This window comes from Elephantulus edwardii, unplaced genomic scaffold, assembly GCF_000299155.1.
Source record: "Elephantulus edwardii isolate Elephantulus edwardi_28Jun2011 unplaced genomic scaffold, EleEdw1.0 scaffold00146, whole genome shotgun sequence".
Lineage (NCBI taxonomy): Eukaryota > Metazoa > Chordata > Mammalia > Macroscelidea > Macroscelididae > Elephantulus > Elephantulus edwardii.
Genome location: NW_006399896.1, coordinates 426118 through 451290, shown reverse-complemented (window position 1 = coordinate 451290; position 25173 = coordinate 426118). Strand labels below are relative to the sequence as shown.

The following is a 25173-nucleotide window of genomic DNA, read 5'->3' as shown; positions in this document are numbered from 1 at the left end:
ATTAATAATAAATTTAAAAAAAAGAAAAAAATTTACTTCTAATCACTTTTTTTATTTTTTTTTTAACACCTTCCATATCTTTTGGTTTTCTTATGGGAAAGGAACAACAACAATTCCAATTGGATCCAGAGTTCTCTTGTTTTACTTTCAAGTCCATTTACATTTCCATGCTAATCTTCTCTGTATCGTTCCACTTTTAGTATATGTGCTGCTAAAGCGAACAAAGAATTAACTTCTACTTTCTATTATTTTATGGCTGATACAATCTTTTAGCTCTAACTCTGATCCCACCAAGTCCTGCAATGTTAGGCACAACTATTGTAATTCTATTTTGTTTTGTTTTTTGGTGTACCGTCGAATCGGATCCAACTGGCACAGGAGGAGATTGCCCCTCCTTCTCCAGCGGAGCATCTTGGTGGATTCAAACCATGCGTCTTTGGGATTGCTGCACAGCTTCTTGACACTAGGCCACCAGAGCTCCCTACAACTATTATAATTTTAAAACTGTAAACCATAAACGTTAGAGTCACAAATGCTGCTATATAATGCTGTCAAGCCAGCCTCTGACTCATGCTAAATCCTTCAGCATGCATGACTGTTTCCCAAAAGGACAACTGTGATCCACAGGACTTCCAAAGGCTGATTTTATTTTTCAAAAGCAGATGAAAAGGCCTTCTGTCTTTGTCTTTCTGTCCTCACTCATCTTAGTCCTGGAGCTCTGCTGAAACACATTCAGCATCAGAATAAAATATAAATCTCCAAAGACTACTAGGTGAATGGTGTCTACCATGACATACACCAACAGGGAATAAAATTCTTGTCTCTTACATAGAATACAAGAATGCACTCAAGTCACAACTGTACTCAAAAATTCATTGTTGGAATCAACCTATAGCTGACACTCCAGTGGGTTTTCAGAGGCTATAAATCACACAGGAGGTGACTGCGCATTTTCCTCCAATGTAAGAGCTAGTGATTCAAATCACTTGCCTGGAATGGCAATGCAATTCCTCACACCAGGCCACCAGAGATCCCTAAGTCACAATTACATCCTCTTAATCAATCAAAACAGTCAAAGTCAATTTTGGTCTTCAATGATATTACACCAGGATTGTACATACTAAACACTGCAGACATAATTTCTAGAAATCAATTAATTAAGTTTACATGATAATTCTTTTTCATCCCACGTATCTTCCATGCTGTCATTCAGTCATGCAATATTCACAAAGCTATTAAATACAAACAGAAATTTACCTGAGATAAGACTTCTTTTGGAAGGAGCTGCTCAGGGGGAAGAGTCCACCATATATCACTGCCATGTTCTTCTACCATTTTAATAATATGCTCAATGGTTTGGCTATTTTGGGGCATAAAGGTAAATTTTTATAAATAACTGTTGTGCTTAACACTGATTTGTTAAAAAATTATAAAACTAAATATTTTCAACAAGGTTGTCAAGCTCACTGAATGGAGAAAAATAATTTCTTCAACAAAGGATTATGAAACAACTAGATTTCCACATGAATGACACTGGACCCTGACCTCACATTATATACAAAAATTAACTCAAGACGATGACTTAAATATATAAAACCATAAAAATGCTTATAAGCAAAATTTCATGATCTTGAACTACCAATAAAAAGTTAAACTGAATCTCATAAAATTAACAAATTATCAAAATACATAAAATTGTCAACATACAAATGTGAAAAATCACCTATCTAGGAAGGAAGGATTTAACATAAAAAAGACAGAACTCTTAAAACCATAGCTGTATTAAGGCAAATCAATTGAAAAATATGTAAGGGACTTAACAGACATTTCTTTCCAAAAAATATAATAGAAATAGCCACTAAAAATTATTAGTGACTAGGCAAATAAAAGCCAAAACAACATGAAATATCACTTAATATCCATTAGAATGACTAGTAGTATAAAGACACACAAAAAAGAAAATAATACATGCTAGCCAGGAGATGGAAAAATCGAAACTTCTGGAAATAAAAGTGTAGAGTCTGTGGAAAACAGCTTGGCAATTCATCAAAATGTGAAACACAAAAATATTATATGACTCAGCAATTCTAGTTCCATATAAATAGGCAAAAGAACTATTTGCATTATTCACAATAGCCAAAAGATAGAAATAACCCAACTGTCCATTAGCAGATAAAGAAACAAAATGTGGTATATTCAAGCAAAGGAGTATCATACAATATAAAGAAAAGTAAAGCTCTGATAATACATGTTAAATCTTAAGTTAACTCTGAAACTTTGAAACCGGACAGCGGGCTCTCCAGCAGGTTTTCAGAGACTGTAAATCAAAAAAAAGGAGACTGCTCATCTTTCTCCCAAAGCACATCTGGTGGATTCCAACAGCCTGCCTTTTTAAACGGTTGGCAGTGCAACTCATGAAATAGGCCAGGTGCAAAACTACAATTGTCCATATATGAAATACTGACAACACACAAATTCAGAGACAAATGCATTTGCAATTGGTCCCCACAAGTTATGGAGAAGAGTTGAGTGAGGAACTCTCGCTGAATACAGGGTTTTTTTCTTTGAGTGATGCAAAAGTTTTGAAAACAGACATTGGTAATGACTGTCTTTTAATGTAATTAATGTCACTGAATTATATCCTTAAAAATTTTGAAATAATCAATTTTCTAATTTTTCATATAAACCAATGTATGGTATTTATATAAACTGTAGATATAATTTTAAATTGGTGATTTTTAATCATGTATAATTTGTTATATTTATATAATCTTTACATTAAAACAAACATACTTAGGAATATCTGCAGATAGTAATTATCTGTAGTTAAGATCTTTCCTCCTAAACTTAAGTTGTATAGCAACCTGCGTGCCTGGTTGCTGTCATCGCAACTTCAATACAGGGAAAATAAAACAGATTATATATATTCTTCTAAATACAGACAGACAAAACTTCTCCTAATATCTCTATTTCAGTCACCCATTTCCCTATGACTAAAGATCCAGGTACCTACATTCAAACCATCCCAATTATTTCTCCATCTCAATTAATGGAACACATTATGTCAACTTGGAAATACTGTTCAAAGTATACTTCACTGACAGTATCTTAGTCCAAACTCATAACTTAAATAATGCCAAGATTTGACGTTTCCCCTACTCTCATTTAAATTACTTTTTACTTTAATTTTCTTTATTTTGTTTACATTTTACTTTACATAACACACCTTGAAAGAGTGCATTTCTAAAACTGCTTTACCAACCAATCCCTTGCTCAAAATTTTCCAATGGTCCCTCACTGCTTGCAGGACTAAATCTATGGGCATAGTAATAATCTATGTGCATAAGAGGCCACAGTGTCACAGTGGAACCCGGACTTTGCTAACAAAATGCACAAGTCTATATTCTGATTCTGCTACTTTTTAAACAGGTGACCATGCACAAGTCCCAAAACTGCTCAAAGTTTTGGCTGTCCTGTCTGTTAAAGAGAACAATATCACTCATTGATTCAAAATCTATTTATTGAGTACATATAATGTTGTAGGTCCTGTTCTAATAACTGGAGACACAGCAGATGAGAAAACAAACCCTAGTGAACTTATATTTGAGAGATACTTTCCTCAGAATTTTTTAAAACTAAGTAACATAAAACTCAGTGCAGTGCCTACCACAAAACAGAAGCCTAATAAAATTTATAAAATGAATATTAAAATTGATCATATTCCTTTGGAAGAAATATAAATGGTTTTCAAAATGGATAGTGCAGTTTTCCACAATATACTTTCAATTTACTATACTATTTAGTTTATCAGATCTTTATTGATATTATGACTACTTGTTGCTTTTCATTAAGTAGACATTTATACTTTCTATGAAGATGGCACCAAAAGTGAAGAAGGAAGCCCCTGCCCCTCCCAAAACTGAAGTCAAAGCAAAAGGCATTAAAGGCCAAGAAGGCAGTCCTGAAGGGCATCCACAGCCAAAAAAAAAAAGGGAAGATCCACATGTCACCCACTTCATGCAGCCTAAGACGCTGAGACTCCGACGGCAGCCCAAATATCCCCGGAAGAGCACCCCCAGGAGAAACAAGCTTGACCACTACGCCATCATCAAGTTTCCCCTGACCACTGAGTCAGCTATGAAGAAGACAGAAGGTAACAACACACGTGTGTTCACTGTGGAAGCCAAAGCCAACAAGCACAAAATTAAACAAGCTGTAACCAAAGCTCTATGACATTGATGTAGCCAAGGTCAACATTTTGATTAAGCCTGATGGAGAGAAGAAGGCTTATGTTTGACTTGCTCCTGACTATGATGCTTTAGATGTTGCCAACAAAACTAGGTTAATCTAAACTGAGTCCCGTTGGCTAAGTCTAAATACAAATTTTTCTCACCATGAGAAATAAAAAAAAAATTATAAAATGGGCAAGAGTATGGACTCAGGAGCCAGACAGCTTCAGTTTAATTCCTGGTTCTGCCAGCTACATGCATCAACATACTCGGTACCAGCAATCAAGAGATCTACTGCGCTGGGAAAGCCTGCAGTCAAGGACCTCTCCAAATTTTTCTTTTAATTATTATTTTTGTATGTGTGTACTGTCAAATCGGATCCAACCAGTAAAGGAGGAGACTGCCCCTCCTTCTACAGTCGAGCATCTGGTGGATTGGAACCAAGTGTCTCTGGGATTGCTGTGCAGCTTCTTGCCCCTAGGCCACCAGAGCTCCCTCTCTCCAAATTATTGAGGAGCAATGTCATCAGTATTCAGACTATGGGCTTTTCAATCACATTCTATGCAACTGTGAGCCAGACAATGAATGACAGAAGAAGAATTCACGTCTTTAAACTGTTGTGTTGGAGAAGAAAACTGGCTATCCCACAGACTGACAAAAGAACAAACTGGTATGTCTTGGAGAAGTTCCAAAGTTCTCCTTGGAGACAAAGATAGCAAAGTTTCTTCTCACATACTTTGGGCATATGGCTAGGCGAGGCTATTCCTTTGGGGACTGACATCATGCTTGGAAAGTGGAAAGACAACAAAGAAGAAGGAGAACCTCAAACAGGTGGCATGACACAGTGATTGCAGCAATGGATTGAGTGTGTTAGAGATTGTGAAGATGCCACAGGATAGGACAGGGCTCAGATCTGCTGTTCAGAGTTGCTATGAGTCATTTTCGACTCAATAGTACCTAAAAACAACCAGTTATGTGACCAAGGCATTAAGGATCTGTATACCTCAATTTCCTCATCTGCAAAATGAAGATAACAGTATCTTTCAAAGAGTCATAATATTAACAAAGCCAAAATACTTAAAATTTTAGAAATTTCAAAATTTTAGCTTGTTAGAACAATGTCAACTAGTAGTTACAATGTAAGCATGAGCTACTATTCAAACAAATTCTTTGAAGTTGGATAAATTTAGATGGAGTCATTTCTGTGCTAATGAAGTGCTAAAACATTCATAAATACTATTAATCACAAATACTATTGTAAACTTTTGTATTGTCCTCTCTTCTACCATACTCCATTCAAGTAACTAAGAATTAACTGTGGGTCTGTAGCAGCCAATGGAAAGGATACTAGGAAAAAAAGCATTACGTCTATCTAAAGGAGATCTGGTGGTCCAATCCATAGGGAGTTGCCCAGCAAACAAAAAAGTATTAATCCATCAGCTGCTCCATGGGAGAAAGATGGGCAATCCCCTTCCTCCTATGTGATTTGCAGCCTCTGAAAACCTGATGAAGGGTTGTCTAGCTACAAACTGGTTCTGACTCAATGGCAATGGATTTGAGTGGGAGAGATCCACTTCTTTTTCCGTCCCTGCCTCCACCTCTGAATAATCATGACTCCATGGGGAAAATCAGTGAACTCAGGATCTAAAAAATTACAGGTCAAAGTGACTTAGTTGCAAAAAATTGTGTGGCAAAGTAAAAAAATTAAATGATTAAATAAAAAAGTATGCTATGAAACGTTAAACCAGATGCTCTGCTAGAGAAGGAGGGGCACTCTCCTCCTTTACCAGTCAGATCCAATTTAGCAGTACACACACAAAATATAATAAAATTTAAAAAAAAATGCTAAAGATTTCAGTAAGTTAGGAAGGCTGAGACTGAAAAATGCAATGCTCCAAGTATCTCCTCTGAAGAAATTCTAAATAACAATAATGTAAAATGGTCTAAATTTTTAAGACAGCCATTCATTACAGATGAACTTTAGCAGTAAAGATAAACTTACGTGATGTGAGACAATAAAAACCTGGTGCAATAAATACTTGCTTATATGACAATACTATTTAGTTAAACATTATTTTTCTACAGTTTACACAGAAAATTTTATCAGTTAAGAAGATACGAATAAACCTAATGTTATTACCAAAAACAGAACATATCTCAAAAAAGAGATACTAATAAAGTTTATCTATGTCCACACAATTATTATCAATATGCTGTTTATATCCTTTACATCAAAAACACTGATTCAGGCAAGGGAAGTTTCTGGGATCCTTTTGTTGTTTGTTACTGTTCTGACTAAGGGCAAAGGCTGAGGCCTGCTCGAGGGTGTGACTTTAAAATCCTGTAGCGCCCAAGGGCCATAAACTATTAATTTTAGAAGAATATTCTTTTAAAGCAATAGCAATCATTTGTCTATTTACTGTACTGAACAACTTGGAGTTGCTGTGATGCTGAACACTACTCCATAGTCGTGTCAAATACCATAATGGTTACCCATTATGTACAGTGTTTGGATGAGCTTCCAGATTGATTCATGTTGGAAGTAGGAGTGGCATCCACTTTCTAAATTAGGTGCCTCTGGAAACTCTACAAACTCTCTTATAAATGTACAGAAATGATGTTAATTATAGAACAGAGTTCAGGACTTTTGTGCAAAGCTTACTCTGAGTCATTCAACTTGGCAACACTTAACCACTGCTAAATGAAACTAGTGCTGGGTTTGCTGTGATGCTGAACCTTGTGCCGTGGGGATATCAAATACCATAATGTTGCCCATTGTGGACAGTGTTTCATGGAGCGCCCAGTTGTAAAACATGTTGAGAAGCAGGAGTGGCATCCACTTCCTAAACCACATGTCTCTAGAAACTATGAACTTAGAGAAACAATGATAGCTATGGAAAGGCATTAGGTCTTTTGTTCATAGAGTTGCTATGAGTCGACCTTGACTCAATGGCAATCAATATCAACAACATCATCAGACTGACAATTTTAGGTAAATAGTAAAATAAAACAGCAGCATTTAAAGCTCAACTAAATTGGATATAAACAGATAAAATGAATTTTAAATAAAGGCAAGTGTTAAAATTTCCTATTATTTTATAAAACAAGGAAAATTAATTAAGAGTAATGTTCTTCTTAATAAAAAGCATTTTTATGTATATCACACATCACATAGTACAAAGCACCTTACCAAAAGACTCTAGCAGCCACCGTTGTTGTTACGTGCCATCAAGTTGCCTGCATATCATAGCGACCCTATGTGCAACAGCTCTGAAGCCTGTCCTATTCAGAGGCTGTCTCACTAATTCCACACTACCCCCAATGCTCTAGTTACTGTATTAATTCATCTCATTGGGGTCTTCCTCTCCTGCGCTGTCCCCTCCACACTTCCAAGCATGATGTCCTTATCGAAGAAAAGATGGAGCTTCAAAATCCTAACCTTTGGCAAGCAGCTACATTGCAATTCCAGAGGTACATGGTTCGAATCCACCAGATGCTCTGCCGGGGAAGGAGGGACAATCTCCTCCTGTACCAGTCAGATCCAATTTGACAGCACACACACACAAAATAATAAAATAAAATTTAAAAAAAAAAATCCTAGCCTCCAAGGAGAAAGAAACTTGGTTTCACCCTGTCAAAGACAGACCTATCTGTCTTCTTGACGATGTTCAAGACTCTTCACCAGCACCACAGCTTAAAAGCATCAACTCCTCTTCCATCATCCTTAATCACTGTCCAGCTCTCTGATGTATAGCAAGTTAATTACGAAGACCGTGGCCTGGAGGGAATTAAATCACAGTTGATCCTCCAAGAGGTTCCTTTTCTTGCATGGAACCACTGGTGGACTGGACAGCCAGAGAGGGACAGCCTTTGAATTAGTGACGCAATTCTCATAGACTACCACATCAAAGCTCACTAAGCACTTTGCAAATACTCTCTAATTAGATTCACAGAAATATATACTTAGTAGCTCTTAACAGGTAACTGTGTCTCAGGATTCAGTAAATCTTAAACTAAAGCCAAGTAGCAGCATAAAACAAGGCCTTGAAATTTTGTCTTTAAACATCATGTTAAATACTATTGTCAATTATTTATTTTGCCTAAATTATCCATAAAACTGGTGATCTGGTGGCCTAGAGGTAAAGAGTTGTGCAGCCAGCCCAAAGACAAGTAGGTCAAATCCACCAGCTACAGGAAAAAGATGGGCAATCTCCTCCCATGAGATTTACCATCTCTGAAAACACCCTGAAGGGTCAGCTATGAGTTGATTCTGACTTAATACATAATAACAACAAGAGCAGCAGCAACATAATTTTAAACTGTACTCCTAATTTCTCACATTTGCTAAACAATGGCAAAATAGATTCTTATTACTTACAAGTATAATTAAAACTATAAACAAGCCATGAAGTCAGGAAACCAGAAACTTTCAGGAGATTAGTGTTTTGACAGAGAATAGCAAAGTCCAAAGACCAAATTCCACCCTGACTTATTAGATAGTGATAAGAATAACTCATACTACTTCTTTGAGCTTTCATTTCTATAAATACTGGGGTAAAACTTGGAGAAACAGGCTATGAGAAAAATTTCATTCTTGAAAAAAAGAAGAGGCCTAATGTTACAATTAGAAACCTTATGATACAGTTTATCATTATAGAGTGTGGAATTTACCCTTGACAAGTCTGAATTCTTCTATATTCTTATGCATCTGATAATTCAGTGAAGTTTAAAATTTTTTATTAAGTAGTATTTAAATATACTCAAATACATTTTTTAGTCCATAACAAAAAACATCAAAGAAAGATTCCAGTTTTACTCTTGGAATGCAACTAAAAATTCAAAACCTCTTGTCTTAACTAAAATTTCCTTTTAATTGCTACATTTCCTTTTAAAAGCCAAGTCATTCACTGAGATATACAGTATGTTGCAATATAAAATGAAATTTTGTCTTTCATTTTATATACTTTACTTGCAGAGATGGACTGTCTCCTTTCATTAACAGCTACAGCTTTGAAAAACTGATGGGAAGTTGTTGTAAGACAGAATTGACTTGATGACAAAAAGAGTTCATATTTTTTTTTAAAAATGCAAAGTTTTCAAATAATAAAGGTCTTTTATTTAGGTTGCAAGAAAGTTTGTTTGATTTTTATTTTCTTTTAGGATTACCTAGTGTTTAAGGAGAGCATTCTGGTGGCCTAGTGGTTAAGAAGCTGGGCAGCAATTCCATGTGAGATTGCTGTGGATGCAAAGGCATGTGGTTCAAATCCACCAGCTGCCCCACAGGAGAAGGAAGGGCAATCAGCTCCTGTTCAATTATCTTCTTCTGAAAAACCAGCCAGAGGGTCAGTTATGAGTCGGTTGTGACTAAATAGTACACAAGTGGGTAAAGAGTTTTGTTGTAAACTCAAGAGTATGTGTTTAAACCCACCAGCTGCTCCATGACAGAAAGATAGGCAATCTCCCCTCATATGATTTACAGCCTCTGAAAACCTGCCAGAGGGTCAGCTATGAGTTGATTCTGACTCAATAGGACATAATATTAACATTTACTGCAACTGTGTGACATAACCACAGTATGAATTTATACCACTAAAGAGGGCTATTTCAACTTTTAAAAATCCAGTTTTAGAAAAGCTATAAAAAAGAAAACACAGCAAGTCTATGATTCAATGGCACTTAACTACAGTTAAGGTTCTAGTCCTTGGTAAATGACATCATGCTTACAGAAGTGGAAGGTCAGAGAAGAAGATTCTCAACACAATGAACTGATACAGTGACTGTAACAATGGGCTCAAGCATGTCTCAGATTGTGAGGATGGTATAGTATGGGGCAAGGGTTAGATCTGTTGTTCACAGAATTGCTGTGGGTCACAGAGAGAACTCTGTTGGCTCAGAGGACAGAAAGTTGTGCTACCAAGCCAAACGTGGGTGATTTTAATTTGTGGTCCTTAGATCTGGTAAGGTGCATCCGATACAAGCCGTGGTCTTTGCAATCACTTGTTATGCATCAGAGAGTTGGACAGTGACCAAGGAGGACAGAAGGAGAATTGATGCCTTTGAGCTGTGGTGCTGGAGAAGAGTATTGAGAATACCATGGACTGCTAGGAAAACAAACAGATTTGTCCTGGAAAGGGTTAAACCAGGCGGCTCCCTGGAGGCAAGGATTCTGAGGCTCCGTCTAACATACTTTGGACATGTTGTAAGGAGGGACAGGTCCTTGGAGAGGGACATCATACTTGGGAGGGTGGAGGCAGAGCGCAGGAGGGGAAGGCCCTCTATGAGGTGGATTGATCCAGTAACTGGGGTAATCGGGATGGGTGTATTGGAGATGGTGTGATTGGCGCAGGAAAGAGCAGAATTTAGGGCTACTGTACATAGAGTCTCTGAGTCGCAAGTGACTCGACGGTACATAACAAGTGGTATAACACTGGTCTGTCCATTTGCTGTATAAAGGTAACTCATGATTGCTGTGATGCTAAACACTGTGGCACTGATGTGTCAAATGCAATAATTGTTAACCATGGTGGACAGTGTTTGGTGGAGCTCCCCGATGAAAACAGGCTTGGAAGTAGGAGTGGCATCCACTTCTGAAATAGCTTGCCTCCGGAAACTCTAGGAACTTGGAGAAAAGATGAAAGTTATACAAGTGTTCAGGTCTTTCGTTCCTAGGGTCGCTATGTGTCGTCTATGACTCGACAGTATTTAACAACGACAGTACACAACAAGTACTAAGAAAAGGTTCCACCATACTTTGGATATGTTGCCAGGACGGACCAGTCCTTGGAGGAGGACATTATGCTTTGGAACGGTGGAGAGATAGCACAAGAGAAGATGACTCTGGATGAGATTAACTGACACAATAACTGGACCAATGGAAGTAGGTGTGTCGAAGAAAAGTAATGCTGGCTCAGGATAGGACAGAGTTTAGAGCTATTGTGCATAAATAAAGTCACTATGAGTTGTAGCTGATTCGATGGCACATAACAACAAGTAAGACAGTACACAATAATTACTAAGAGAATGTTCCAATATTTTTCCTCATTATATATGAATATAAATCTGGTTTTAAAAAATTCAATACATCCAAAAAATAATGGGAGGCATTTTAAAAAGGAAAAGAAAACAATAGTAATAAATATTAATATTGTTGTTTACTATTGTTATGCTCTGTCGAGGATGGCTCATAGCGACCCTGTGAACTATACAGCCCTGAACCTTGTCCTATCCAGAGCCAATTTCACAGTCTGACACACTTGTTCCCATTGCCATATTCACTGGATCAATCCATTTCCTCTAGGGTCATCCTCTTCTGCAACAATCTTCTACCCTTCTAAGCACAATGTCCTTCTTCAAGCAGTGGTCCATCCTGGTAACATGCCCAAAGCATGTGAGATAAGAGTTTCAAAATTCTTGCCTCCCAAGAGCAATCTCTCTGGACGTGTTTGTTCTTTTGGTAGTCCAGCAAAACCATTCAAAAACATAGATTAGTCTTCTGTCATATGTAGTCACTGTCTAGCTCTCAGATGCATAGCACATAATTGTGAAGATCAAGGCCTAAGGATCAGACAGCTCCTTAATCTCTAGACCTGAGACCGTTACTCTGTTACTCTTTAGCACTCAGGAGATGTCCTTGACAGCAGACTTTCCTTAGGCAACTCAACTTTTGGTTTCCTGACTGCTGGTGCCAAGAGCGTTGATTATGTGTCTAAACAAGATGAACTTGTTAACAATCTAAATAATTTCTCCATCTATCATGACACTGCCAATTGGCTCCATAGTAAGAATCTTTGTTTTCTTGATGCTGAGATGCAACCCATATTGAAGACTGCAGACCTTGATTTTATAATTAATATTTTGAGCAAGACTTGATTTTTTATTCCTGAAAATGGATCATGAGACATACTTGTAAATTAAATAAATTGTATTAAATGTAATTAAAAAGCATTATGTTTTGTAATTCAGTTATACTTTGAAATATTAGATAACCATACTGATTATCTTTTAAAAATAAAGACAACTCTGGAATGTAAAAGTTTACAAAAATGAAAAGAAAATAATAAGAATGAAGATTTCCACTGCAATCCCAGAGGAACGTTGTTCAAATCCACCAGATGCTCTGCTGGAGAAGGAGGGGCAATCTCCTCCTGATGGTACATGTAAAAATAATACAATTTAAAAAAAAAAAAAGAATGAAGATTTCAAAGACTGAATCATTTGGTACAATCCAAACAAAGCTCAGAATAGATTCACAGAAAACAAAATTTGTTCTTGATATGTTCATTAGCATTCTCAATGACTGTCAACATTTGTGGTGGAAAGTTTTAAAAATAAAATTTACAAAAATTAAAGACCACACCGACAAAACTGAGGTAAATGTAAAATAAAGAGAATTTTAATGTATAAATAAAATCTAAAAAGGCAAACATTTTGAGGAAAAGGTAAGCAAATACTTAATGAGTGTTCAGAAGATTCTCACTATAGAAAAACAAAAACTATCAACAGCCCTAAAATACAAAAACTGGCTACATGCATTTAATGTTCCAAATATAAGAATCTAAGTAAATATTAAGATCTTCACTACCATTTTTAATAGTTCATATCCATTGTCCCTAGAAACAAATTATCTCTTATTCGCAGGATAAATTCAAGAATAGAATCGTTATGTCTTGTTATGGTTTTTAAACCAAACTGGGATCAATGATACTTATAAAATTTACACACTATTTTCTGAGCAATTTCCTAATAATATTCTGAAGACACATATATGAAGAGTACATGGAAATATTCTTTAGGGGGAAAAACACAAAGAATCAACTTAATCTTTTCTTTGGAAATTTAAGAATTTTTCCCCTTTACTTTGTTAACAATGTGTATTTAACACACAGTTAACCTAAAGATCATTTACCTGTAAATTACTGTTAATAAAAGTGGGTGAAACCATTTATCACTATATAATCTATATGCTTTCATTTTAATGCAGTATTTCATAAAGCAATACACCTATCATAAAACCTTGTACTTTATTCACAGGCCTTATCTAAACACATGCATTATGCTCCTCTTCCTAGTTTTCAATCAGTAAAACGTCACTAGGTAGTTGGAGCAACCTAACAGTAACCAATCATCTGAACTCTGATATCTACTAGGCTGAATGCTTATTTAGTGCATTGCTGGAAATCAAGCAGCATTAAGATTGCTAGAAATGAAGAAAACTGTCATGCCACTGTTGCCTGTACACTGTCTTTATAACTAAAATATTAAGAACCGTAAGAAAACTTCTGCAATGTACTGAGATAATAATGAGGTAAGCAGTTTAAGGTTTCATATTTTATTTGCTATATTTAATCCTAGAACACAATCTAATTTCTTGAGGAAAAAAAATCTATTTAGAACTTAATCTGATACTTATATTTTAAAATTGATAAGAAGTTTTATTTCATGAATATTTTCAAATTTTCTTTTAATTCCAGTTCATTGTAATTAACATAGTGGAAATCTGAGATCATTACAGTAACATTCTTAATTTTAGATTGATTATAATCATCTGAAATGATGGAAGAAATTTAGCTAACAACTTATTTTACTTCTTAGGTAAGCAAATATTTCTAATTTTATCTTTTTCTATGCTAAATAAAAATTATTTATGTGGTATTTATTAACTAGAAACAGATTTCAATCTAAATTATAATAGCATTGTATTACAGATGCAAAAAATGACTGATGATGTTCAAATAAGAGGTTTTTTAATACAAATATGAATACAAAATGTGAGAAGAAAATGAAACACCAGCATTCTGAATCTCCTAATCCCTTAGCTTATTAAAAAGATGAATAAATCAAGATTCTCTTCTGTGAAACAAGTGCACTTGAAGATCATTTATGAACTTCCATCAGGAAAAGCAGAGCAAATCTTCTGATATGATTAATGGAATTATCAAGTGTAACAGCAACTCCATGTGGACTGTACATCAACTTCCAGTGGAGATGCTGTTACTTTTGATGGTTACCTACATACAACTGTATTGAGGAATAATGAAGAAAGATGAAAAATCATGGTCACTTAATTTGGGTCTGAATAAGAAAAGGAAAAAACACACACCTAACTTTACCCTCTGTCTTATAAAACTAACAAAGAATTAAACATTAACATTCTTGAATCCAAGTATTATGCCACATACAAAACGCAACAATGGAAAAGGACTGGAATCACCCTAAAGAAAAGGTGTACAGGAAAATGACCTATGAATTGACAGATAGTATGACTAAGTCTGTCTGTCATTTCTGTAGGCCAATATTCTGTATGTCTCTGCTACTTTGAAGTCAGAAATTCAACAGCTACCATGCAAGCAACATAATTCCTGATATACAGAAAAGAATCTGTAACATAGCACATAAACAAGCATAATGATTAGGCGAAAAAAAGTTATCTAATGAAAATTTGTATTTTTTTTAATACTGCTCACTTTTATACCATCTAGTCTGCCAATCAATCGACCTATATACCATTTTACTGTCATGATTAAATAATAATCAAGTAAACCAGTCTATTCTCATCATTTATGAACATGGTCTGTCTCAAACACTTAGAAATTCACTAAAAATATTCATTCCGAAAACAATGAGAAGCATTTATGGTGTGGTGTTTAATTATTTCTTTAAAAGAAAATTTTCATTGTAAAATTTTAAATCATAACAGTGCTCAACAGAAGTTTTAAGATATCAATGACTGACATGTCACCAAGCTCTAAATTATAAGAACAGCCTCAGCAACAAACTCCTCTCAGCTCTGAATTTCAGAAAGAGCTTTCAATTATTTCTCATCTCTAGCGTCCTCTTTCCTAAAAAGAAATTTACTGAAAATTTCATACTTATAAACCTAGTATTGAAGATTCCCTACAATTTGTGCCCCATATCTTTTAGTGTTTACTTGTTTCTCCCTTCACATACCCTACAGCTAATTCTAACTGCCATCATAGCAACTCTAAAACATGACAATGATTGATATGTTTTTTACACTGTTGCACATTTTCTTCCTCCCTCCCTGTAACGTACCTCTTGTTCCAATTGTTGTTAAACATATAGTTGTTATACATATAATGCCTAAGCATCTATTTTTCAGACAGTTCTTCCCCTCATCTGCTCTAATGCAGTGTTCATTATCATTTCCCATTCTTTCCCTAACATCCCATGTCTGTCCTATTTAAAACAGTTGTGTGATGCAGTATTTGTCCTTCTGTGACTGAGATATTTCACACAGTAGAATGTCCTCCAGGTTCTCTCATGTTGTATAATGTTTTACGAGTTCATTTTTTTCAATGTTGTGTAATATTCTATTGTGTGAATGTATCATAGTTTTTCTATGCATTTGTTAATGGGCACTTGGGTTGCTTTCATCTCTTTGCTATTGTCAATAACAGCAATAAACATGGGTGTGGATACATCTCTTTGAGTTTTGGTTTCTTTAGGGCATTTTCCCAATAGTGGAATTGCTGGGTTAAATGGTATTTCTATTTCCAATTTTTTTAAAAAAGCACTAGACTGCCTTCCATAGTGGCTATACCATTTTACATTCTCACCAGCAGTGAGTAAGAGTTCCAATCTCTCCATAAAATCTCCAGCATTTGTTGTTTGTCACTGAACTTTGCTATTGTTGCTGTGGTGAAATGACATCTCATTGTCATTTTTAACTCACCCCCCAACCTTCCAATACCTGCTTAGTCATTTAAGCATGTGCACTACTCAGGGACACCATGATCTCTAGAGACAGGCCATACCTTCCATACACAGCTCTCACTAGTCACTCTGATACTAAGAAAACACTTCGTCTATGTCCCAATTACCTACATGCTCTTAGGGCTCAATTCAAATGCCACATCTTCTATGAATGACTCACATGAGCTGTTTTCTTCACTGATCAAGGAAGAACATCTAGTTCTACCTCTGAGTCACGTTGCCAATAGGTATAATACTCATTTGAAAGAGTGATACAATATGTATTTCACACCAAAAAGAAACTTCTATAAATGACGTAAGAATCCCCTAAACATGTAGTTGAAAATTATTTTTAAAAACTAAAACCACATTACTTTGATTGACATTTTGAGGAGCTACTAAAACACGTATATAATTCCTAAAAGTATCACATAAAGCAGTGACAATGTCAACAGTGAAGAGTATCTCAAGGTGAAGACATTCAAGTTTATATATAGTCTCCTGAATCCTCAAATTCATCAAAGAATCCCAACTGATGAAACAGGTAAATGTTTACAAAATTTATTCAATGCTATATTTATACTACAATGTAATATGGTAAAAACTCCATCTACCAATTTAAATAAAATTACAGAAAGAAATGCAAAGTTAGAATGTATTCCTAAGAATGAATGTTCTTTCAATATTTGTTAGTAACAACTACAAAACTCAAAGTCTCCTTAATTTTACTGGGAGATAAATTAGCTTGACTAGCATCTTATTAGGTGCTCTGGAGGCCTAGTGGCAAAAAGCTGTGCTGCAATCCTGAAGGCACAGGGTTCGAATCCACCAGGTGCTCCACAGGAGAAGGATGGGCAATCTCCTTCTGTGCAATTAACTGCCTCTGAAAACCCTCCAGAGGGCCAGCTATGGGTAAGTTCCAATTCCGGTACACAACATCATCTCATTAGGAAGCTCTGGTGGCCTAGTAGTAAGGAGTTGCACTGCCAACCCAAAGGTATGCAGCTTAGAGTTTACTAGTTCTTCCATGAGAAAGATGGAAAATCTCTTCCCATGAGATTTACAGCCTCTGAAAACCCACAGGATAGACAGCTATGAGTCAATTCTGACTCAAGGGTACATAATAACAACAATCATCTCATTAAGGATTGGGACTATGTCAATCTTGTTTACTACCGTTATAAGGTTATGAGTAATGCCTAAGGCTAACATCTATTATGTGCCTAAAACTCCTTGAAAGAACAAAGGAATACCACCTTCCCTCTATGGAGTACTACGTTCTATTCCAGAATTTATACATTTATTATGTAGAATTCCTAACAATCTTTTCAAAAGCACTCTTTTTCTACTTTGTTGGAAGAGCAAAGTGAAACTCTGAGAAATTAAATTCTTCAGTCTTAAATATCCCCTCACAAATGTCTTTTCATATATATTTTTTAAGATGCATAGTAATTTATCTTGTTCTCATGTGTCATCAAGTTGGTTATGACCCTATGAACAAGTTTTGAACCTTGCCCTATCCTGAGTCAACTTCACCATCTCTAACACCCTTGACACCATTGCCACAGTCACTGTGTCAATTAATTTTAACCAAGGCAGTCCACTATTTTTCCATTTTTTAAGGAAAAACCAATTTATTTCTACCTGTTGATCAATTCTTCTTCTTTTGTCTTATGGTGAAAAACAGGAATTGGAACACCCCAGACTCTCTGTCTTGATATACACCAGTAGGGCCGCCTCTCCATCATGTCAATCATAGCATTCATTGTTGATCCAGGAAAAAATTTCACCTTTTTTAACAATTCCTATAAATGAGAAAAAGTTTATTTCAGAAGGAACTAATGCCTTAGGTAACCCTCAACATGACTTATAATCAGAACCAGCATCTCCTCAAGAAATAGAATATTCACTGCTGGGAGAACCGGTATATGGCAAGAAAGAAACTGGGTAGAGATGGACAGGGAGTGCCTTGAACCAGGTCACATCCCACATGTGGGACTACAGAAGACTTTACTGGCAGTTCATGGACATCCCTAGGGAATAAAGGAACTGGAGTTTTGTGAGGGTGGCAATCAAAGGCAGCTTAGGTTCAGGAAGAGCTAACTCCCACAAAATTTAGACTGAACACAAAAGGAAGGCCCACCCTTGCCTCACATAGCCAGAAGCCTTGTTATTTCCATTATCCCAAAGAAAAGAGGCAGCTCACCTAGAATAAGGATACTCAAAGAGGTTAGCCATATTTTAGGTTTTTTAGTCATTCCCTTACATGTTCCCTTACATCTATCAATAACCACCCCCAAAAAGAAAACAGATTTTAGAAAATGGCATCAAGTGAGAAACAAAGCCACAAAAGACCACATAAATATCAAAATCCAACTTCACACTTGAGGATGAAACAAGAAATTTTACAACAGCAAACTCCTAACAGCACAATCAAAAAGGTAGTAAAGATGTAGGAAAAGAACTGTACTTGACTAAACTTAGTTATCTCATATTTACTTACACTTTGCCCTAGTAAAATGGTGTGAACTACCACCACCACTTGATTTCATTACATTTGTTTAAGAGTCAACTATTAAAAGATTACATGTAATGTCAAATTATTTGGTAGTAATATCCAAAAACCTAGATTCTGTTAACTTTATTGTAAAAATCTCTTTATCCATTAATAAGTACATTTTAATATTTTCATGATTGTTTTAAATGGTTGCCTCATTTCCCGGAATTACTACAAATTACTTACCCCAAAACTCTTTGTAGCACCACCTACTGGCAGAATGGTAATATCAATTTTTTAAAAAGGGGGAGAATCAAAAAAATAATCAGCATCATACAGTCACTGTTTCAGATAAAAAAAATTTCAAACAAAAACAATGTAGAAAAAATTAATTTGCTTAAAACTATGTTTAAAAATCCAGGAAATGTGAATATGGACCAGGTGTACGATTTTCTTAATGTAATTTTTACTTTCTATAAGATGACAATAAGAGCATTAGACTTTCGTTTCTGAAAGTCTTTACCTTTCTGATAAACATGCTCAAATATTTGCAGAAGAACTCAGTCCTGGAATTTGACATTGTTGTTACACGCTATCAAGTCAGAACTGACCCACAGATACCCTACACTGGGTTTTCAGAAGCAGTAAATTATACAAGAGGCAATTGCCTGCCCATCTTGCTCCTGCAGAGCAACTGCTAAATTCAAGCAACACAACTCCTTACCACTAGGCCACCAATAGTCCTGGAATAACTCAGTGGTCAGTGGGTGGTAGGAAGGGGTGCAGATATGAACAGTGGCCAAAAGCTGTGTAAGGTGGATCATGGGCACATGGTGGTATAGCTCTTCTTCAAAAAGAACTGAAATTTATCTATTGAGTTTTTTAAAATAATAAAGAGACTATGAATAAAATAATGAGAAATTCATGATGAACTACCACATTTTTTAAAAAAAAAAGAATGCTCTGAGGATAGTATAAAATGGTTTGAGCTTTAAATTGGGTCATGAAATAGTAGTATTAACTTGATAGTCTTTCTGACTTGATTGATGTGCAGAAAGAGTACATGAATTCAATTTTAAATCTAACATAATCCACGAACTTTGTAACTATTTAGTCCACTTTGTATTCCCAAAGATGTATAAAGTATATGTTCACTAAATCTTCACTAAAAGAATGAAAAGCCATTTCAACAAGAAAGAAAATTTAGAGTTTGTAAAACAAGAACAATAACAACAACAACAAAAATCTTGGCTTAAGCAAAATATATCAGTATTGGATGTTCTACCATCAAACATTTAAGTAGAGTTGTCCGTTATATATTTTAATCTATTACAAGGAAGATCAGCTTCATAGGAATGTAACAGGAAGTAGAAAGGAAAAAAACCCCACAATACCAACTGAAAAACAAATTCAAGTCTCAAGCTGCAATATTTAAAGATGCTATAGGCAGAATAGTGAATGAAACAGGAAGCATTAAAAGATGGAAGGAGTACACGAAGTCACTGTATCAAAAAGAATTGGCTGACACAGAAGAATATCATGAAACAGCATCAGATCAAGAGAGACAGTGGTGATGGAGGAAGTTCTAGCTGCTCTGAAGGAGCAGTCAAAGAACAAGGCCCCAGGAATTGATGGAATACCAATTGATATATTTCAACAGACAGATGCTGCCATGGACATGCTCACCAAGTTGTGCAAGAAATCGAAAGGACAAGAGAACCCTATGTGTTCAAATTTCAAGAAAGGGTGACCCAGCAGAGCGTGGAAAACATTGAACAATATCCCTCATATCACACTCAAGTAAAATTCTGTTGAAGATTATCCAAAAATGACTGTAACAGCATACCAACAGAGAACTACCAGAAATACAGGCAGGGTTCGGAAGAGATCATGGCACCAGAGACACCATCATCAATGTCAGATGGATCTTGGCTGAAAGCAAAGAGTACCAGAGGAATGTTTATCTGTGCTTCATGATTAAGCAAAGGAATTTGACTGTGTGTGTCACAACAAATTGTAGCTAACCTTGAGAAGAATGGGAATCCCAGAACACCTGATTGTGCTCATGCAAAACCTACAGCTGGACCAGGAAGCAGTCATTAGAACAGAGCAAGGAAATACTGCTGCATGGTTTAAAATCAGAAAAGGAGTTTGTCAGGAATGCTTCTTGTCTCCATACCTTTTTAATCTATATATGAAACAGATCATTCAGGAGGCTAAACTTTACATGGAGGGACATGGTATTAGGGTTGGAGGATGACTCATCAACAACCTACGTTATGAAGATGACACAACCTTGCTCACAGATACTGAAGAGAACCTGAAGCACTTGCTGCAGAAGATCAAAGACTGCAGTCTTCAATACAGATTGAGGCTCAACATCAAAAAGACAAAGATTCTCACCACTGGGCCAATTGGCAGCACCATGACAGATGAAGAAGAGATTGAGGTTGTTAATAATTTCAGCTTGTTCGGCTCCACATCAACACCCTTGGCACCAGCAGTCAAAAATCAAAAGACAAATTGCTCTAGGGAAGGCTGCTGTTAGGGGACCTCTCAAAAGTGCCGAAAAGCCATGATGTCAGTCTAGAGACTAAGGTATGCCCTGGTCTTCACAGATGTGTATAGGTTTGAATATCATTAATTGCTCCTTTTAGTGTAGCACTTGTCTGTCAGTCTGCTGTACTGGTATAGTGTGTAGGGTACGCTAATGCTGGAATCTGTGCCATCAGTGTCTCAGGTACCACAAGGGTCACCTGTCAAGGAAAGGCTTCAATAGAGCTCCAGCTTGAGAAAGTCTAAGAAGAAGGTTTGGCTATCCACTTCTGAAACAACAGGCCTCCAAAAACCTTATAAACAGAGGAACACGGGTAGTTAGACATACAGCCTAGAAAGGCAGTCACTCAGAATGAGCAGAAACAGACACAAGCATCCTTTAATAATTGGAACATGGAATGTACAAAGCATGAATTTGGGAAAACCAGGAGTTGTGGAAAATGACATGGAATGCAGTGGGTTTCAGGGTGAAGATCTTCTCTCACTACTCTAAAGGACCCAGCGTCCCTTTTCAGCAGGAAGTAGCTAAGAGAATACACCATCCCCTTTTCCTTATGAATCAGGGTAAAGTCTCTCTCAGGGAGGAGTGATAGGGAATGGCAAAGGATACACTGACAAAGGCTATTAATCAGAACTGGCTTTGACAAGCACTGTGGCAATTCGACAATTAAAACAGACATTCGGGGGGTGGGGGAAGAAGAACGAACTGGGGAGGAGGGTAGAGAAAACAGTGCAACAATGAATGAATGAAAACCCAAAATCTCTGTAAATGTTCATTAAAACTAAAAAAATTTTTAAAAAAATGACATGGAATGCATGAACATAGACATCAGAAAGATGAGATGAACTGGCTTTGGCCACTTTGAATCAATCACATAATAGATTGTGCTGGGCATAAAACCAATAAGAGTGGTGTTTCATTCATAATTAAAAAGACAATTTCAAGTTTTATCCTGAAACACAATGTTGTGAGTAATAAGACATTAGCCATACACATACAAAGAAGACCTGTTAATACATTATTTATACACCTGCTGTAATGCCAAAGAGGAGGAGAGGGAAAATTTCTACCAACTTTTGCAGTCTGAATTTGACGAAATGTGCAATTAATATGCATTAATGATGACTGGTAACTAGAATGCAAAAATCGGAAACAGTGAAAACAGAATGGTAGTCTGAAAGTATAAACTTAGTTACAGAAATGGAGCTGGATATAGACTGATCAAATTTTGTGGGCTCAATGATTTATTCATAGCATATACTTTTTTTAAAATATAACATATACTTTTAAAAAACACAAACATCAACTTTATACATTAACATCACCTGATGGAATGTGTAAGAATCAGACTGACTACATCTATAGAAGGAATGGATAGAGAAGCACAATATCTGCAAAACCAGACCAGGTCCCAACTGAGATCAATACTGACGTGCAAGTTTAAATTGGAGCTGAAGAAAATTAAAATTAGTCTGCAGCAACCCAAATACAACCTTGAGCCTATCCCAGCTGAATTTACAAATCATCTCAAAAACAGGTCTGAGTCACTGAACACCCATGATCAAATACTAGAGGAACTGTGGGAGGACATCAAAGATATCATGAGGAGACATTCATGAGGAGAGCAAAAGGTTATTATAAACAAGGAAGAGAAAGAAAAAACCAAATCAGATGGCAGAAAAGATTATGAAGAAAAAGCTCATACTACAAAAATTTTGTAAACGTAAACTGCTATGTATAGTTTTAGGGATCTCTGGTGGCCTGGTGCTGAGGCCAACACAAAGGCAGGCAGGTCTGAATCTACTAGCTGCCACTCCATGGAAGAAAGATGGGCCATCTACTTTCACATGAATAAGTGCCTCTGAACACCCACTGGAGGGTCTGTTATGAGTTGGTTTGACTCAATGGCATGTAACAGTAACATGTATAGCTTTGAACAGGCCCTCAAACTGTCAAGCCAACAAATAAGGAAACTAATAAATAAAGCAACAAGTCTGTATATTCCACGGAGCTCTGGTGGCCTAGTACCAAGAATCCTGTGCTGCAATCCCAAAGGCACATGTTTCAAGGCCACGAGCTGCTCCCTGGAAGAAAAGTGTGCAGTCTCCTCCTGTGAGATTAACTGCCTCTAAAAACCCAACACAGGGACAGCTATGGGTCAGTTCTGACTCTACGGTACACAAAAAACAACAACATATATTTAACGTCTTCTATGTAAAATTTATTAAATTATTGATTCAATGACATCAACTCTTTTGTGAGATATGCATACATCAAACACATTGTTGTTGATAAGTGCCATAAAGGTGGTTATAATTCATTGAACCCAGGTACAAAAGAAGGGACTAAAAGCTGTACTATTCTCACAACTGCTGCTGTGCTTCAGCCCATTGTTGCTTTCACTGTATACCATCTCATTGAGGGTATTACTCTTTTATGCTAACCTTCTACTTTATCAACCATGATGGGAGTGAGCTCAACTGACTGCTCTAGGGAGTGGCCTCAACTTATAACCAAGGCTAGAGGCTAACTGATGGACTTTTGCACAACGATTTATTCATTGCAAATAGCTTTTAATAAAAAACAACTGGTGACTATAAACATGGACCTCACCTGATATACTACAAAGAAAACAAATTGATTACATCTTGGAAACACTGGTGGGTAAGCTCAATATTAGCAGTCAAAACAAACCCAGCGTGACATAAATTAGTCAAAGTGAAGCTGGAGAAAATGAAAATAAATCCCTAAGAACCAACTTACAACCTTCAGTATATCCCACCTGAACTTAAAAACAATCAAGAACAGACTGACTATAGAGTATCCATGAAGAAACTAGGGAAAAAAAAGAAGTCAATACTAACCCTGAAACTTGCATTTGCACATAAAGAAACCAAATCAAGAAGAAGAAATAGTGAAGAGGGATGAATAAACGATTTCAAAAGGCAGCTCAAAAAGACAAAGTAAAAGCAAAGGAAAGAAGATACTGGTTTTTCAAGCTGAAATAAATGAAGAACAAATCCAAGTCTCTAGATGCAATACTAATGGATGTTATGGACAAAATACTGAGTAGTTGAGGAAATATGAAAAGAATACAGTCACTGTTAAAAAAAACCTAGTGGACAATGAACAATTTCAGGAAGAGGTATATGATCAAGAATCAATGGTAAAAAAAAAAAAATGACGGTAACAAAGGAATACATTTCAGCTGCAAGAAAAGCACTGTCAAAAACAAGCCTTAGGGATCCAAGATGGCGGCGGAGGCAGAGACAGTGTGGTGAGCTGCGGGAGCAGCGAACCACTTAAAGCAGGGCCATTATGGCCTTCCACAGACTTCGGATTATTGATAATTGAACACTTAAACAGTTGATGACTGGCCCTCAGTGAAGATCGAGGCTCAACAACAGGAATTCAAGGATTGCCAGGGAGAAATGGGTTTGGGTTTCCTTGGACAGGGTAAAGAAGATGATTACCTATGCACTGGACAGGCCAAAGAAGACGATTACTTATGCAATGGATTGCTAAAAGTCACTATGAGTCTGATGACCTTAACAGTGGCAGCACGCACAAGAGGACCGACATCCTAAACGCACCACATATTTTGTTCTGTTGGATGCTTCTGCCAAAAGACAGTTAGACGTGGGGGGAGTCTGTTCACAATTCTCAGGTTCCCTTTATCATATATAAAGGGGGAGGGCAGTGACACCTACTTCAAAATATAGTATGACCACTTATGGGGGTAGGTGGTAGAAGTGGCAGTGCTGGAATTGGAAACACTATCCCTGACCACAGAGTCCTCAGTCAGGCGAGGGGACCAGTCTGGGGTAGGAGCAATTGGAGGGAGAGTATACCAGCCAGCCCCTGGGGGGTGTTGCCCTGCTCGGGATAGGCTGCCCTCGGCCCTCGGCTCAGGGTGAGCCGTCGTGGCCCTCAAAGTGAACTCCTCATTCCCTAGATTGTGCCATCTGACCCCTGGGTGGGGAAGGTTGTTGTTGTTGTTGTTGTTATGTGCCGTCGAGTCGCCTGCGACTCATAGCGACCCTATGTACAACAGCCCTAAACTCCGCTCTGTCCTGAGCCAATCGCACGGTCTCTCTGACACTCCCATCCCAATTATCCCAGTCACTGAATCAATCCACCTCATAGAGGGCCTTCCTCTCCTGCGCCGTCCCTCCACC

The 25173-nt window shown here is 36.8% G+C and overlaps 1 protein-coding gene across 1 annotated transcript in view; it reads right to left on the bottom strand.

Moving 5' to 3' along the window:
* Positions 1-25173, bottom strand: part of IARS2 (isoleucyl-tRNA synthetase 2, mitochondrial) — an 83920-nt gene that overhangs the window by 31175 nt on the left and 27572 nt on the right. The window contains exons 12-13 of the mRNA XM_006894592.1: positions 17586-17746; positions 1258-1360 (exon numbers count right to left, since the gene is read on the bottom strand). Coding sequence (XP_006894654.1) covers positions 1258-1360; positions 17586-17746 — 264 coding nt within the window. The remainder of the gene's footprint in view (positions 1-1257; positions 1361-17585; positions 17747-25173) is intronic.